This window comes from Trichogramma pretiosum, unplaced genomic scaffold, assembly GCF_000599845.2.
Source record: "Trichogramma pretiosum strain Unisexual culture from Peru unplaced genomic scaffold, Tpre_2.0 scaffold15, whole genome shotgun sequence".
NCBI lineage: Eukaryota > Metazoa > Arthropoda > Insecta > Hymenoptera > Trichogrammatidae > Trichogramma > Trichogramma pretiosum.
Window position 1 is genome coordinate 114,305 of NW_019641686.1, and position 15,565 is coordinate 129,869.

General features: G+C 36.7%; 3 protein-coding genes across 3 annotated transcripts; 2 read left to right on the forward strand and 1 right to left on the reverse strand.

The window, feature by feature from the left end:
- The first annotated feature begins 1,741 nt into the window (after positions 1-1,741).
- On the forward strand, positions 1,742-6,453 carry LOC106649963 (glypican-4). Its single transcript, XM_014367694.2, has 2 exons — positions 1,742-2,587; positions 3,706-6,453. The coding sequence occupies exon 2, from the start codon at positions 3,938-3,940 to the stop codon at positions 5,930-5,932; it is 1,995 nt and encodes a 664-aa protein (XP_014223180.1). The 5' UTR covers positions 1,742-2,587; positions 3,706-3,937; the 3' UTR covers positions 5,933-6,453.
- A 1,489-nt stretch (positions 6,454-7,942) lies between these two features.
- Positions 7,943-9,670, reverse strand: LOC106649964 (protein crossbronx homolog). Its single transcript, XM_014367696.2, has 7 exons — positions 9,286-9,670; positions 9,034-9,215; positions 8,894-8,958; positions 8,718-8,818; positions 8,438-8,625; positions 8,189-8,357; positions 7,943-8,127 (listed from the first exon to the last, which is right to left on the reverse strand). The coding sequence occupies exons 1-7, from the start codon at positions 9,316-9,318 to the stop codon at positions 8,044-8,046; spliced, it is 822 nt and encodes a 273-aa protein (XP_014223182.1). The 5' UTR covers positions 9,319-9,670; the 3' UTR covers positions 7,943-8,043.
- A 1,061-nt stretch (positions 9,671-10,731) lies between these two features.
- On the forward strand, positions 10,732-13,067 carry LOC106649996 (WD repeat and FYVE domain-containing protein 2). The gene is made up of 6 exons (XM_014367757.2): positions 10,732-11,197; positions 11,539-11,680; positions 11,752-12,200; positions 12,289-12,427; positions 12,510-12,709; positions 12,782-13,067. Exons 1-6 carry the CDS (start codon positions 11,037-11,039, stop codon positions 12,918-12,920), a joined length of 1,230 nt encoding a protein of 409 aa, XP_014223243.1. The 5' UTR covers positions 10,732-11,036; the 3' UTR covers positions 12,921-13,067.
- Positions 13,068-15,565: the final 2,498 nt, after the last annotated feature.

Below are 15,565 nucleotides of genomic sequence, written 5' to 3' on the forward strand. Positions count from 1 at the left end.
ATACATGGTTTTTTTACGAGCAGGCACGCGCGTGTCACGTCTATATAGCCGCTGCGTCAATCATCGAGTCGTGTCTGCCTGCATATATGCGTGCGTGTGCACGCCCGAATGCGCCACGCGTATTTTTCCGTTCAAATAAATACCTCTGGCTTTGAGATGCAAGTTACATTAGAGCTGCATCAACATCGGATGCAGCAGCAAAGCAGCAAAGCACATTGCCTTACGCTATACATGTATACATACGAATATAGGTATACACAAGTGCGGAGTCTGCATATAAGGCTGCACTCATAGCATAACATAGGATGGCTCGAGCATGGCAAAGCTACATGGCAAAGCTATAGGGCAAAGCATGGCATAGCGCGCGCGCGTGAACAAAGAGCTCGAGGTGCATGGCGAGGCGTAAGCGAGCTGCGAGCCAGCGAGAGACCAGCCGGGCGACGGCAGCACTGATTATACACGCTAAAAGCCCATATAATAAAAGGGGGCTGATGTTGGCGAAACACATATATACCTATATACATGTACAGTTTTGCAGAGCGACGCGTGTGCAGCACGAGAAAGAGAGAGAGAGAGAGAGAGAGAGAGAGAGAGAGAGAGAGAGAGAGAGGCACTACAGAGCACAGATGCAGCGTGTGCAGCACCAACGTTGCTAGAGCTTCAAGCTCTCTCTCTCTCTCTGTATGCGCCTGTGTGAGTTATGTGTACGTGATATTGTGCAGAGCGGCACGAATCGTCGTCGTAGTCGGCCATTATAAAGGCCGGACATTCCAATAACTCTCGAAGGGAGAAAAGACGCTTCTCTCTCTCACCTCCCCCTATGAGCGAAATCTCGACTTCTCTCTCTCTCTCTCTCTCTATCGCACTCGTAGTCTGCTGCTAGATTCAAAAAGCTCGGCATCGATAGTACCGCAGAGCTCTGCGTCCCAATCATAATTCATATACGGGGGATAAGCTTCGGTGCAAAGGTGAAGGTACTTTTTCGCATATCCTCGAGGAAGTACGATTCGAACTAGGTGAATTCTTCGCTCGATGCCTGTGCGCTTTGTGCATTCAAGGACAAGAGCGAACTGCCTTCGTGCACACGATTGCACCAATACGAGCGCGTCCCTGTACGTGTAAGTGTGTATATAAACGTTGAAGCGCCGCCGCCACCGCCGCCGAAGGATTTTAAGATCCTTCGCCTGCACGCTCAGCGCGTGCCACAGGTGCGAGAGAGAGAAAGAGGAAAGCGCTCGCGATTCCCTCTCTCTTCTCATATTCTGCACAGGCTCTCTCTCTCTCTCTCTGTTGCTGCTGCTGCTCCTGCTGCTATTACTGCTGCTCCAACGCACATATAGCATATATATACCTGCGCTGCGCCGTCCTTATGCCTCGCACATGTGTGTATTTCGTATGTGTGTTTGTGTGTGTAAGTGGCCTCTGTGTGCAGGTGTGCGAGCGAGACGGATGAGAAATATGCGGCGGCGCGGCGAATAGTCCGCTCAGCTCGACTGCGGTAGGTGAGATCAGAGCGCGTATACACACATACACAGCACACACATATACACTATAAGGTACACGTATAGGTACTGCGAAAGAGAGAGAGAGAGAGAGGGCAAGAGCGAGCGTGAGAGAAAGAAAGAGAATAAAAGGAGGTGGAGAGGAAGAAAGGGGTCGACGACGTTCGCGTTTCAGCACAGGCGGTGGCGGCGGCGGCGACGGCGGCTCCGTGTATACGCCGAGCCACAGCAGCCAACCATCCAGCCAGCAGCGGTGCACATTTACAGCGCAGAGATCGCGCTGAGCTGCCGAGACTCGACCGAACGTGAAACGTTACGAGCATATACATAGGTATACATAGGCACAAGTGCGCGCGGACTCTGGCCTTTCCGCGCAGTCTGTGTACTCTCTCTGCAGTGCACCGCCTCTCTCAGCCTATGTAATAAACGTTATGTACTGCATTTAAGCCTGTATAACGATATAGTGCATCCAAGTGAGTGTGTATACTGTGTATGTGTGCCTGTAACGCAGTGCTTTTACAGTGGTGCACCAAGCAATCTTTACTCTCTCTCTCTCATACGTCAGTGCCAGTGTGTATGTTATATATTATTTACCGTGAGTGTCTTGCGGAGATATTTTCTCTCCCTCATACAAAGTGCAACACTTGAATGGTGTTAGAATAGAACAACAAGTGGCGAATTGTCGTTAATTACTGTTAACCGCACCGACGGCCGTTAACTCGCTCTCGGCTTGCAGTCGTGCGTGTTAATAAGTGTGCATATGCCAATCAGTCGGACGACCTTAAATCTTGCCGCAGTTCAGCGCCCGTCAGTGTCTGTATACTACGGCTCGTGTCTTATCGAGTGCGCTCACGTATATAGGGGGGAAAAGAGTGGCTGCTGTGCCGCCTGCGCGCACCCGCAACGGCTACACTACCTAAGGGAGAAATTTCTGCATGGCGAATCGTTCTCCGTTGTCTAGCAGACATGCAGCTAGATACAGCTGCTGCTGATGCCGCTGACGACTCCATTTTACGCGGAACTCGCAGCAGCGTTACACGGCCAAGCTCGTCGACGTCGTCGCCTCTCGGATGCAACAAATTTCCGTAAGTTTGCGGCTTTGATTCTTTCTCCTACCCTCGCTATACAATCTTTCTCTCTCTCCTCTCTCTCTCACTCGCCTCTTTTAATTGCAATGCGCTCGTGCGCGCTTCCTCGCGCGTCTTGCGCGTTTATATGCCTGCGGTAGACGCTTTGTTTGATATTGTTGAGCGGCCGTTTGCTTGTCTGACGCCGACAGTCGACGCTGCGCTTCTCTTCCGTTTTGTTTATAATATCCCAACTGTTTATCTTGCGTCTGTCTCTCCCTCTCCTATACAAAAACTCTCTCTCACTCCACTGCGCGCGTCTATATAATATTATACCTTTTTGCACTCACACGCGCACGCGTTGCACACACGTATAAACGCGCTATTTTCATCTCATTGCACTTACACACACTCTCTCTCTCTCTCGCTCGCTCGGCACATAGCGATGCTGTATGTGCCTGTGTATATACACCGCCGCTACTGCTGTTCTCGTTTGGCTTTATCATTGATCTGCCAGACTGCGGTGCCGAGAGAGAGAGCGGCAGTCAAGAAAACGGCATATATGCAGCAGAATACGTGAATAAAAAAACGAGAAGTGAACGCCAAGTAGGTGGCTTTTTTTGCGAATTTCGCTTCACTTTTTTTTGTCTTTCGCGTTTCTGTATTTCTTATTTTCGTGGCCTCGTTTTTTCTTTTTTTTTTCTTTTCATATCATTGTTTGTTTGTTATAAAACCAGCGAAATTACTTTTGCATCCGCGACTCGTTAGTCCCGTGTTTGTTCTTGTCTGTCTTCTTTTTTTTTCACGCGCGTTTTTCGAGAAAAAATTTTTATCTACTTTGCGAGAAATCGTGATTCAGCGGAGAGAAACGATGACACCGGTTGAAAAGCTAGACGCGCGCTTTATTTTTTCTCGATTACTGTTTTTTGTACTGTCATCCGACTCATTTGAGCAAACGCGCCGTTGGCAATTTAATGGAATTGTAGAGCGAGAGAGAGTATATATTGCTGTAATTATTAAGGCATGCAGGTACTACTTTCCAACTCAATTATAATCTAAAATACTGCGCTTTTCTACTTGCACAGAATGCCACAGAATGTGAGTGCAGTCTGTAATTAATTTGTATCATTTTTCAGGAGATGGTGAGGCCATTAGCAGCATTATCAAGTCTACCAGAGTCTACGGACACTTATTGCTGTTTACTTTGTCAGTGCTTTCATGAACTCTCAGTGGGGTGTTGATGTATAAACAGAATTGCTTTGACAATTACATTTGATCTTTGTACTTCTCAACGTACTGTCCAGTATTATCTGCAATTTCTTCCATTGTTATTCATTTATTGAAACTGTACTTCAATAAATTTCCACAATGATTATTCCAATAATAATGTTGCTGACTCTTAGTCATGGAGCCATATCAACATTATCAGCTTCCACAGCGGTATCATCTTCCACGTTAAGCTGTGACTCTGTGAGACCTTATTTTATGTCAAAGGGCTTCCAGAGCAATGACATTCCTAAAGGGCCTGTTTCCTCTCGCGAATTAAAAACTTGCGGAGGGATCAGAAATGGTGGTGAAGTTTGCTGCTCTCCTGACATGGAGACTCGCTTACAAACATGGGCCACTAATAATTTCAACAAAGCAACCAAGGATACTCTGTTGAGATTGCAAAATATCTTTCACAACAGGGCCACCAAAGTTCATGACTTTTTCAATAATTTGTTGAAAATGAGTAAAAAGAACTTTCATGAAATGTTCAAAAAGACCTATGGTATACTTTATGAACAAAATTCTTATGTATTTTTAGATCTATTCCGAGAATTAGAAAAATATTATGTTAAGGGTGCAGTAGATTTGGATGACATTATGGATTCATTTTTCAATACCCTGTATCAAAAAATGTTTACAGTTCTAAACAGTCAGTACAAATTTGATAATAAGTACCTGGAATGCGTGGGTAATCTCATGAAAGAGATGAAGCCTTTCGGCGACGTGCCGCAAAAGTTGGGAGTGCAAATCAAGCGCTCGTTCATCGCGACTAGAGCTTTCAGTCAAGCTCTTCAAGTGGCTTCAGACGTACTCAAGAACATGCAAGAGCTGAAGACATCAAACGACTGCGCTCAAGCCCTCACGCGCATGACCGCCTGTCCGTCTTGCAGCGGCGTATCGAGCAACATTCTGGCCTGCAACGACATGTGCGAGAACGTGATGAAAGGCTGCCTGGCACAGCACGCCGCGCTCGACGTCGACTGGAATCACTTCGTCGAAGCCGTCGACAAGATCGCCGATCGATTGCTCGGGCCCTTCAACATCGAGATGCTCGTCCGGCCGATCAACTTGAAGATTTCCGAGGCCATCATGAACTTCCAGGAGAGCAGCAGCGACGTGTCGCAGCGCGTATTCAAGGGCTGCGGCCGACCGGTGCTGGGCCGACGGCGTCGACGGAGCCGTCCACAGGGCCCCCGGGACGAGCACGAGATCGACGATCTGCGATCGCTGAGCTTCGAGGAAGAGGACGAGCCGGTCGCGAGAGCCTCGAAATCTCGAGGAAGGGACCGAGGCGAGGAGCGCTCTTCGAGTGCCGTTGCCCTCGACAAGCTCGTAAAGGAGATCAAGCAGCGCATCCGTGACTCACGCCAGTTCTGGCTCTATTTGCCTTACAAGCTCTGCAACGACGGCTTGGCCTCGACTCCGAGTAACACGAATCATTGTTGGAACGGAACACACATCGACAAGTACATATATCCGGTCTCGCCCAACGGCGAAACGCAAAACATGAATCCGGAGGTGCAGGCCAAAGGTCCGCGCACGGCCATTGTGAAGGAGCAAATGTTCGCGCTGGGCAGCATCACCAATCGGCTGCGCCTGGCTTTCAATGGCAACGACGTCGACTGGATCGACAACGAGGACAGCTGGCGCGAGACCTCGGGCAGTGGCTCGGGCGCCGGCGGCATCGAGACAATAAGCGAGGAGGACGAGGACGAGGACGACAGGGAAGACGACCTGGTGGCGGTGGTGGCCGGACGCGACGACGGAAGCGGCTCCGGCAACGTCGCTACGACGGCCAAGTCACGCGAGGAGAGCGAGCTCGAGGCTACTTCGGCGGCGCCCAGACTGACGCCGGCGCCCACAACGCCCATGACGACGGAACCCACGCGACCCGAAATAATCGTCACGGTGCCGACCGATCACGGCGTGGGCAGTAGCAGCAGCGGCGGCGGCAGCAATAACAGCAGCAGCGAAAACAACGTCGTACCGCATGTGATCCTCGTCGGATCGTCGGCAACGCACTGCGAGCTGTCCTTTACGATATTGCTCGCGTGGCTCGCCGTGGCCGTTTACATGAGCCGCGGACAGGTGTAACGATCCACCATGCTTGTTACGTGTCATTATCATTAAAATTATAACAATTATTATGATCATTATCATTATTATTAGAACCGTAACGCGTATTTAATTCCGAGAACATTACTCTATCATTTGTAAATAGTTAAATAATTTGACGAAATATTTGCTAGCGAGCCTTGTGATACCTCGCTTTATTCGACGTTTCGTAGTAGTCGTAATTATATCAATTTAATCATTTCTGTATTAACGATACATTTATCATGGGGTTCAAGTATTTATTCAATTTAGTAAGTAGGAATTTTTGTATGTTCATACAAGTGATACGAACCGAGTCTAAAAAAGCTCTTTTGTAGATTTATTTTTATTTTTTTATTTAATTTTTTTTTTAATTACTCGATATGTGTCGTGTTTAATAAATGTTTCGATAGTAATGTCTTGATTTGTGAAAACAAATTATAATATATGTGTACCTGTGAAAATTGACGATTTTTTGTACGAAAAATAACGTTCTATATATTGTCGATAAAAATTAATATTTATTCGTGAAAAGTAACTAAATTTATGCCAGCTAAGCTTACGTTATAGTGCAATAAGTAAAAATATTGTATAAATGACGTAATTAGGTCTTCGGAACATCACACAATGAACACAAGCGTGATAATAGAAGCATTGAGCTCGTGGCTCGAGTAGGCCAATTTTCCGTAAATATTTTACTTCCATCTCCACTGAGTATGTAAGGCTATATTATTTCCACAAAAAAAATATTTACTTATGTTAAGAGTGCGAACTATTGTGAGAAAGAATACTTGTAAATAATTAGATTTATTTGATAATAGGTATTTGGATTAAATATAACAATATGTAAATATTTCAATAGCAAAGTTGTTGAACTAAAAGTTACGCCGGTTCAATATAAAAAGATTTATGAAAAAAAAGTAGCTGGACGAAAATTGTGTCATTGACCAAGACTGAACACAAAAATTAATAGACCACACACAATAGCTTATGCAATGTAAAATAGCTTTTTATTTATAAACTTCCATGAATTTATATTGTAAATAAATTTTGTAATAAAAAAATGTATATATCTGATAATAAATTGAAGCATCTATTGGATACCAAGACGAAGCCATGATATTTACGAATTATATAAAAAAGCGATTTTAATAATTACAAAGACACTGCCCATAAAATGTGATGCAAACCCTAACGTATTATACCTGACAAAGAGTCAACATTTGCTAGAATGCTCGATTCTAAAAGTAATTACATAATAAGATAAAATATCTGTTTGCGTATGATGAAAAAAGGCTTGTAATTTGTGGCTACGATAATTGTATATTTTTACAATTTCAATAAATTTGTCGTAATTGTTTAAACCTTACCTTAGACAATTCATTCATTACTATACCTTAAAATATAAATTATCGATGTTTCATTAAAAAATTAGAATTTTAATTTATTAATTGAACGTATTAACAATCTTCATAATAGTAATATTACAATAATTGAGTTCTTGTTATTGACGATTCTTAGGCACAATATTAATTACGCTCGAATTTTTATTTCATGCATTCATTACATTTTTCTATGAATCTCGAACTAATGCTGCCATTATAACAGTTCAGTAAATTAAATAATTTAATTCTAAACTTAATACAATTATATTGCCACGAATAAATTTCTATTTAAATTTAATGATCTATCAATATGATTCAATAATTAAACGAGAATAACTCATTCTAAAAAATTAACTTTCTATGTGTAACAATTAATATTTCGTTATATTTTTTTTAATAATGTGATATCTAAAAAGTTAATTTGCAACTATTAAAAGTTATTTAAAAAATTTTCAGCAAAAACTATGAAAATGTTAATTTAATTGATAAATGTTACAAAAAACAGCTTTTTAATGAGTATTAATGTATAAATAACAGTTCATAAAACTAAGTCAGTCATAAAAAATCTCTTCATTTGATCTTAATTTTGGTAATCAAGAATTAATCATATTCATTCATACTTCTTTGATACAAAAATATTAGTCATGAATAATTTTTATCTTTTTTCTAATCCAAGTGTTGTAAAAATAAGCAATAAAGTGAGATTTTTTTTTTTAGAACTATTTGTTATCTTGCTTCTGGTTTGGAGAATGGTTGCAACGATCCAGGTTGGACCCATGAATAACCTGTTGCTTTATGCTCATTCTCTTCCTGAAATAATTTTTTTTGTTAACATCATTTTTCTTACATGAACATAAGTAGATGTAGATACCTTTGTTTTGAAAATTTCTCTCTTAACTGGATCGTGTAGTTCTCTGTCGTAAGGACTAAATGAAATGTAATGAGGATCATCTGTTACTGGTGGGTCATAAACTACACTTAAACTATCTTTTACACACTTTTTAACTCTCTCCTTGAAACCTTCTACATTATTTTCAAATCTAAAAGTTCAAATTTTGTTCTCATGTTTAAAAATATTCAATAAATTATAAGATAAATGTATAAAAAATATATCAATTACAATGATGAGGCTTCTTCATTAAACGGAACCATCTTCGTGTCCAATTTCATAAAAATTATTGTTATATATTGCACCAGTTGCCAGATCCTATTGCTACGCTTCCAATCGTGAAAACCCCAAGCAGTATTAAGTTCTCCTGTTGCATAATTTATCAATGGATGGAATACTTTTGTTTGGAAAAACACATTCTGAAAAAATTATTGAATTAGTACAATAAAAGCAATGAGATATTTACATTCAGCATGATTATATAATAAAAGTTATAATAATTTAAACATACTGGACATTTTCCATCTGGAAAATTTGAAGGTAGTGTAATTGTAAACCTAAAAACACCACCCTGGTATAATCCTTGACGAATGAATTGCACTCCAAACCATACTACAAAAAGCATTCTGTTAATCGATTGTAATTAAAAGAGAGTAAACAATGATATACTCATAATAAAGTAGTTACAAAAAGAATTCTGTGCTGATGGTATGACATAGATTCCTCTTAAATCTTGGTTGCGCAGCATATTACTAAAACAAAATTGAAATGTAACAATTTTAATTTTTTAAGTTTCCAATTGTGTTTAAATATTCTGTAATACTCACTACTCAGCAAGAATATTATATTCTTGAAGATAAACAGCATATTCCTTGCTACTTTGTGATGAATTGGTTCGATCAATTATTTTGACAGCAGAGCCAAGTTGAGAGTCACCATTTGAATTAATTGGGACTAGTTTTCTAAAAGAACCTTGTCTTCTCAAGTTATCCTCAGAATCCATTTCACTCTGCAAAAAATTTCATTTTTATGTCGTTATCGCGAAACAAATTATAAAGTACTTTTATTCAGACAGTTACCTTTATTCCTGAAATCGATGCATTAGTCGACATTTTGGCTATGTTGGTAGAGTATTGTCGTTTTTATAAATTATTCCACAATTTGTTCATAAAAAATTTCAGCAACATTAGGACGGCTTAACTATCGTTATTAATTTTAGATATTAATATCACAATATCAGGTTATGTTAATTTACGCTCTTCGTTATTTAAACATGTTTCAATTGAAAATAAAGAAATCGAAACTATTACGAGAGAAGATAAACAGAAAAAAGTAAAAATTAACCGAAAACTTAACAATAAAATTAATCTCAAAAGTTTTTACCCCATAACTGAGAAAGTAAACAGAAAAGAAAGCCTAATTTTAGACAAACTTGATACGAATTGATGTCTATGTCACATTTGACGTAGCTATGTTTATGTTATATATAGCTATAACACCAGCTGAGTTGGTAAAACAGAATTTTTAGTGCAAAAACACACGTGGCGGTGGTAACAATACATATGCCAGTAATCATCAATTCATTATTCACAATGTCATTGCATTAACTCACTCAAAAATTAATATTCTTAATTTTTTGGAAATTTGGAAATTTTGAGTTGACTATTATGAGTTTTTTTTCGATTATAGGAAAATATGAATCTGTTCTATTGAGAAATCCATTAAAAAAAAGACTTAAGACAAATCGTCAAATACCTTATACTTGCATTAAAATTAACAAGTATATATGAAAAGAAATTAAATATATAAATTCAAAATTTCTAAAAAGTTGAAAAATTGGTAAAAATATTTGTGTTTAGAAAATTGCAGCTTAAATAAAAAGAAAGGGTGGATGATTTTTGTCCTATGGGATCAAAAATCATAAGTGATTCAACACAGTGAAACCTCGCAAACTGCTTTATGCTGATCCACATACATCATCAAAGTAATCAGATGCTAAATTACCTGGAGATCAAAGGGAAAAACAATTGAATTTAACAAAGGAAAGGATATACATTTTAGTTTAGTTCTGTTGACATGAACAAAAATAGAGGTCATATATCAAAGTATGGAAAATGAAAAACCCAATTTGAAGTCCGTAAATGTACAAAAAATAAATATAAATCAATGCACTTTTCATTTTTATCACATCTATTTTTGTACTTGATCCATCTTGACTTGAAATAAAAAAACTATTAAATGATTCTCCTACTTTGTCATTTCATTATTATGTTTGATTAACACATATCATTCCTGTTAGTCAAATAAATGATGTACAAAATAACAATAGTTTTATATTTAAAAAAAAACGTAATCAAAATTAACCTTTGTTTATTTTAATAATAATTTAATTGAAGAGCGAAAATATAAAAATGCTTCGGTTGGTTTTTTCCTTTTCTAAATATCAAGTCCCCTGGCCGAGGTGGGGATAGGTATCCAATCAGTGACGAGTTTGACGTCACGTCACTGTACAGCTCACACAAACATCTTGGATCGCTGCTGCTATTGCACTTCTTCTCCGGCACATATATATTCATAGAGGGAATATTGGCAAAGAAAAACGGGCGTACTTGTAATCTGCTGTGTAATCTTTTGCAGAACAGTGTGTTTAGTTTTTTTACCTGAAAAATAGTGCAGTGATCGCATGCACCGTGTCCACATTTACTTTGACAGATTTTACCCCCGAGCAGTGTAAACAAACATTACTCATCAACGCGGATGCGACTGCTACGCAGATGATAAAAAACTTGAAATAAGCGACTATAAAAGTGAGCTCTAGATTTTGCGAAAAATGGCAGCTGAAATAAAACCCGCACCAGGTGTCAATCAAGACAAATTCAGCAGCAACAGAAAGCCAATACTGCTACACAAGTTGGAAGGATGCAACGATGATATCAACGACGCATGCATCATACCTGGAGTCGAGGGTGTTATCAGTATTTGTGATGACAGGTAGGCTGTCAAGGTTATAGAACCTTGAATCTGTGTTATTTACATAAAAGAGTCTATTCATTCTAAATGAAACTTATTCATAATTCTTTATATAATTTTTCAATTGCATGCTAATGCAAGAATGACAGAAGGTGTACAAATGAGTAACTTATGTGGTAATATTATGAATCATTACACTGATGAGACATTGCATCAGATATTAATATTGTTTGATAAATCTGAATATAGTTTGACGTTATTTTATTATTAACTCCGCGAACTATAATGGTGTAAAATTTTATGAAATAATGATTGATTTTTGTACATTACTGGTTATTGAATTTAAAACAATATAATTGCAGAACTGTACGAATATGGTTAAAACGTGACTCTGGACAATATTGGATCAGTGTATGTAGTGATATGGGTGCTAATGTAACAGCCATGACTTACTGTGCTAATAATCGACATCTGTTTGCTGGCCTTGAGAATGGCACTATCAAAGTAAGTTTCCAAATTTGAGTTATAATATTATAAAATTTTATGGATTCTATTAATGTCCCAATGTTTTACAGGAATTTGTTGTTGAAAGTGACTTCAACCGTATGACCTTAGTAAGAGAATATGCAGCAGCTCATACAGGACGAGTAACTGGCCTGATATTTTCAGAAGAAGATGAATGGATAATCAGCATTGGTAGAGACAAAGTCTTCCAGTACCACAGTACTGAAAATGGAAAAAGAATTGGATGCTGGTTAACTGAAGCATGGTATACAGCATTACAGTATGATCATGCATCAAAGTACGCTTTTACTGGTGATTATTCTGGACAAATCCAAATGTTTCATCTTCAAAATCCTAGTTGTACTTTAGTAACAACATTAAAAACTCATACTGGAAGTATACGCTCTTTAGCTTGGGACAGCGACAAACAATTGTTGTTTTCGGGTAGTTTTGATCAAAGTATCATTGTATGGGATATTGGTGGTCGCCAAGGAACTGCTTATGAACTACAAGGTCATCAGTACGTAATTTAATCAAATTTATCAAATTAGTTTACAGCAATGAATAATTATTAACACACAAAGTAATAAATTTTGTCTACTTTATAGTAACAAAGTAACAGCACTTTGCTACACTAGTACAGAACGTTTGCTATTTTCTGGTGGAGAAGATGGAGTTATTGTTTGTTGGGATATGGCAGCAAATAGAAAAGAAACAGCGAAATGGATTGAGTCAAACATATGCCAAGTAAATTTCAAATTACTGATAAAATGACTAAATTAATTCATTTAATGAAAATGAACTTTATTTTAAATAAAATTAATTCTAGGCTTGCAGTAGACCATTCTTTTGGAATATAAAATCTATGATAGACCAACGTCAATTAGGGCTTAGACAACACCACTGCCGTTATTGTGGCCAAGCTTTGTGTGCTAATTGCTCATCTCAGCGCATTCCTATTCCATCCATGGGTTTTGAATTTGAAGTAAGAGTTTGCGATGCTTGCCATGTCCAATTAAAAGCAGCCAAGTAAGTACTTATTGAAAGTTTTTGTTATATTAAATAATTGACATTACATTATAAAAAATTATTATATTGCAGTCAAACACCATTAGCATCATTTCATGATGCTAAACATAGCATTGTAGCCATGGACTTGGATGTTTCCAAAAAAAGGCTGTTAACAGTTGGTCAAGACAGAGTGATTAAAATCTGGGATGTAACTGCCTTGCTTCAGTAAAATGACAAGGTATTTTTCTTGAAAAGTTTTAGGAAAAAAATCAAGATACTCAAAGCCTTTTTGGTAACAAATTACTGCATTAAATTGCATAGATTATTTTTATTATTTTTAATGGAGTTTAAAATGCGCTTGTTCTAAAAAAAAAAAGAATCAGTAATTAAATTTTATGAACTCAGCCTTTAAGTGATAACCAGATACGTTGAAGTTATATGAGATACGAAGATATACTTTATAATAATCCCTAGTCGTTCTAATTGCTAATTTTACTCATTTAATTTTACTTATTAAATTTTCACTAACAATCAAATATGGGTACAAAAAATATATGAATTTTTTTGTATCTGTTCTATTGCTTCCCGATAAATTTATCTATAAAGTTAAAACAATCTTCCTAGTTTTATCTTCAAAACTTTATTAAGAAACAAGCAAATTATATATTTTTTTTTGTACCAAAAATATCTTGTGAAAGTACGCAAAAAGTAATTTATTCTTCTCATGGTAAAATTTGCGTTTCAATACGAAGTCCATACATTTTTTTAAACCACATAATTTTGAATAATTAAATTTTTTGCCCTTTTAAAAATGAATTTTTTTCACAGTAAATTTTACAATGCAGTGCGTTACAAAAACAGAGATGTCGGTTGATTGTTACTATAGTGTTATTTAGTTTTCTATACAAGCCAAAAGCGAGTTAAGCCTGCACCAGTTAAAAAATTCTATTATGAGTGGCAATAGATAGAGTATATTTTTAATTTTAATACCTTTATGAGTAAATTCTACTTATTATCTTTTTCAACATATTATTATTCCATTGTTGATTGTATTTTGTTTTTATGAATCAAGTTTAAAATGAAATTTGCATATTCTTATGTGATTTTTAATTCTATCGGAAAACGAGTAACACCAATCTGTAAAGCATCTAATGCGTTCAGCATTTGTCCATTAAAAAAGAATTTTCTCTAATTCGTTTCTTTTACACGCTTTGATCTATTGTCAGTTAGATGAATAAAAATACTAAATATTCGGACAAATATAATTTTGTATTTGGGATTTTTTAAATATCTATGAATAATTATCATGATTTATGATCACATTAAACGATATTTTTATCGTATTAAGCGATCTAAAATCACTGTAAATATATACAAATGATTTGGAATCGGAGAATTCGATTATATATAGCGTTTGGCCACAGTAAGCGTGATCGTAATATGCGAATTGCACTATATTATACATAATAACTTTTGTTCAAGTTATATATTTGTTAACATTTTAAAATTGAAATTAAAGTTCATATAACACAATTTATAAATAATACGATTAATCAATTTGTTTATTATAAGATTGTTTCCATTATTGCACGTGTTAACTCTTTTAAGTTTTAAAAATACTTCATTTGTACATACATGCAAGTGCAATCTTTTAGCATTTCAAGAATAACATATAATAAGTATATTTAAGTTTCTTACAGTAATGATTAGGTTTTGGATTGTTCAAATAAATGATATGTGTTATAAAATTTTTAGTTTTTCACTATCTATAGGCCTTGATAAACAATATTTATTTATTTCAAAATAAAATTTTTAAATCAATTCCAATTTTTAAGTTTAGTTAACATGTGAACATATTTTATTCTATCGAAATATTCAAATGAAAATGCATATTGTACATCTTGTTTGACAAAACTATGTCTGTATGAAACAAGCTTTTAATCAAACTTGTATTTATTCTGGAAAATAAAATGAAAAAAACATAAAAATATATTTTCAGTGCAATGAGGTCGATTAAAATATTGAATGAATTAATGTATATGCGTCGTATTCGAGTGAAAATTAAATTACGTGTACACGTGTAAAGCCCAAGTACATGTCATATGCAATGAACCACTTTCTAAAGGTCACTTTGTCTCAATCCAGAGGCAATTTTCCCAACAAAGTAATTAAAACAAAATAAAAATCAACGAAATTATCGACTGCACATCGATAGACTGTAATATATATTCATATATGAATCGTTTTAATTTATATATATATAAATTGTAACATGTAATCATTCTAAAGAAAGCAATTTTGTTGTTTGTTTTGCATGACTCGATAAATGCTTACAAAAATGTTCAGGATCATGTTTAACTTAAAGTTGTAAACTTTTCGTCTTTGAGCAAACGTCAGAGTCGAAAAAATCGACTCATTTGACCGACGAAAGGTCGAGCTTAGCTATAATTGTGTATTAAATGCGATGCAGTAAAGTGGCGAACTACTGCTTGCGTGCATATTTGAGATATAAACATAAATATTATGATGTACAAAAAAAGTTTAAAATTTTTAAATAAATGTTTTGAAAAATTAAACAATTGGTTGTTTATTGCAAATAATTATTATACGCGGTAAGCGTAAAATTTGTTATCAGAAGCGATTATCAATGAAAACGGAGTCGATAAAGAAGATATTATCGAAGCAACAGGTGCTATAGTTAGAGGTGCGTGGAAAACCTGCCGCTCGAATCTTTTTACCTATTCAAGAGACTCGTACAAATTTCGGTTATAATTCGTAGGGGATATTTTGATGCGCATCAATGGAAAAAAGCAGCTAGATAACGATCATCGTGCGGTCTCGCGAGAGTCCCAAGCTCGATCGTTTCGGAGCGAT

Excerpts from the sequence above, each read along its gene's own strand:
- LOC106649963 (XM_014367694.2), top strand. The coding sequence starts at position 3,938 with ATGATTATTCCAATAATAATGTTGCTGACTCTTAGTCATGGAGCCATA.
- LOC106649964 (XM_014367696.2), bottom strand. The coding sequence starts at position 9,318 with ATGTCGACTAATGCATCGATTTCAGGAATAAAG. Across the intron at positions 8,626-8,717 it reads TTCCAGATGGAAAATGTCCA|AATGTGTTTTTCCAAACAAA; the intron begins GTATGTTTAAAT and ends TAATTTTTTCAG. Across the intron at positions 8,128-8,188 it reads GAGAAATTTTCAAAACAAAG|GAAGAGAATGAGCATAAAGC; the intron begins GTATCTACATCT and ends AAATTATTTCAG.
- LOC106649996 (XM_014367757.2), top strand. The coding sequence starts at position 11,037 with ATGGCAGCTGAAATAAAACCCGCACCAGGTGTCAATCAAGACAAATTC. Across the intron at positions 11,198-11,538 it reads ATCAGTATTTGTGATGACAG|AACTGTACGAATATGGTTAA; the intron begins GTAGGCTGTCAA and ends ATATAATTGCAG. Across the intron at positions 12,710-12,781 it reads GTCCAATTAAAAGCAGCCAA|TCAAACACCATTAGCATCAT; the intron begins GTAAGTACTTAT and ends ATTATATTGCAG.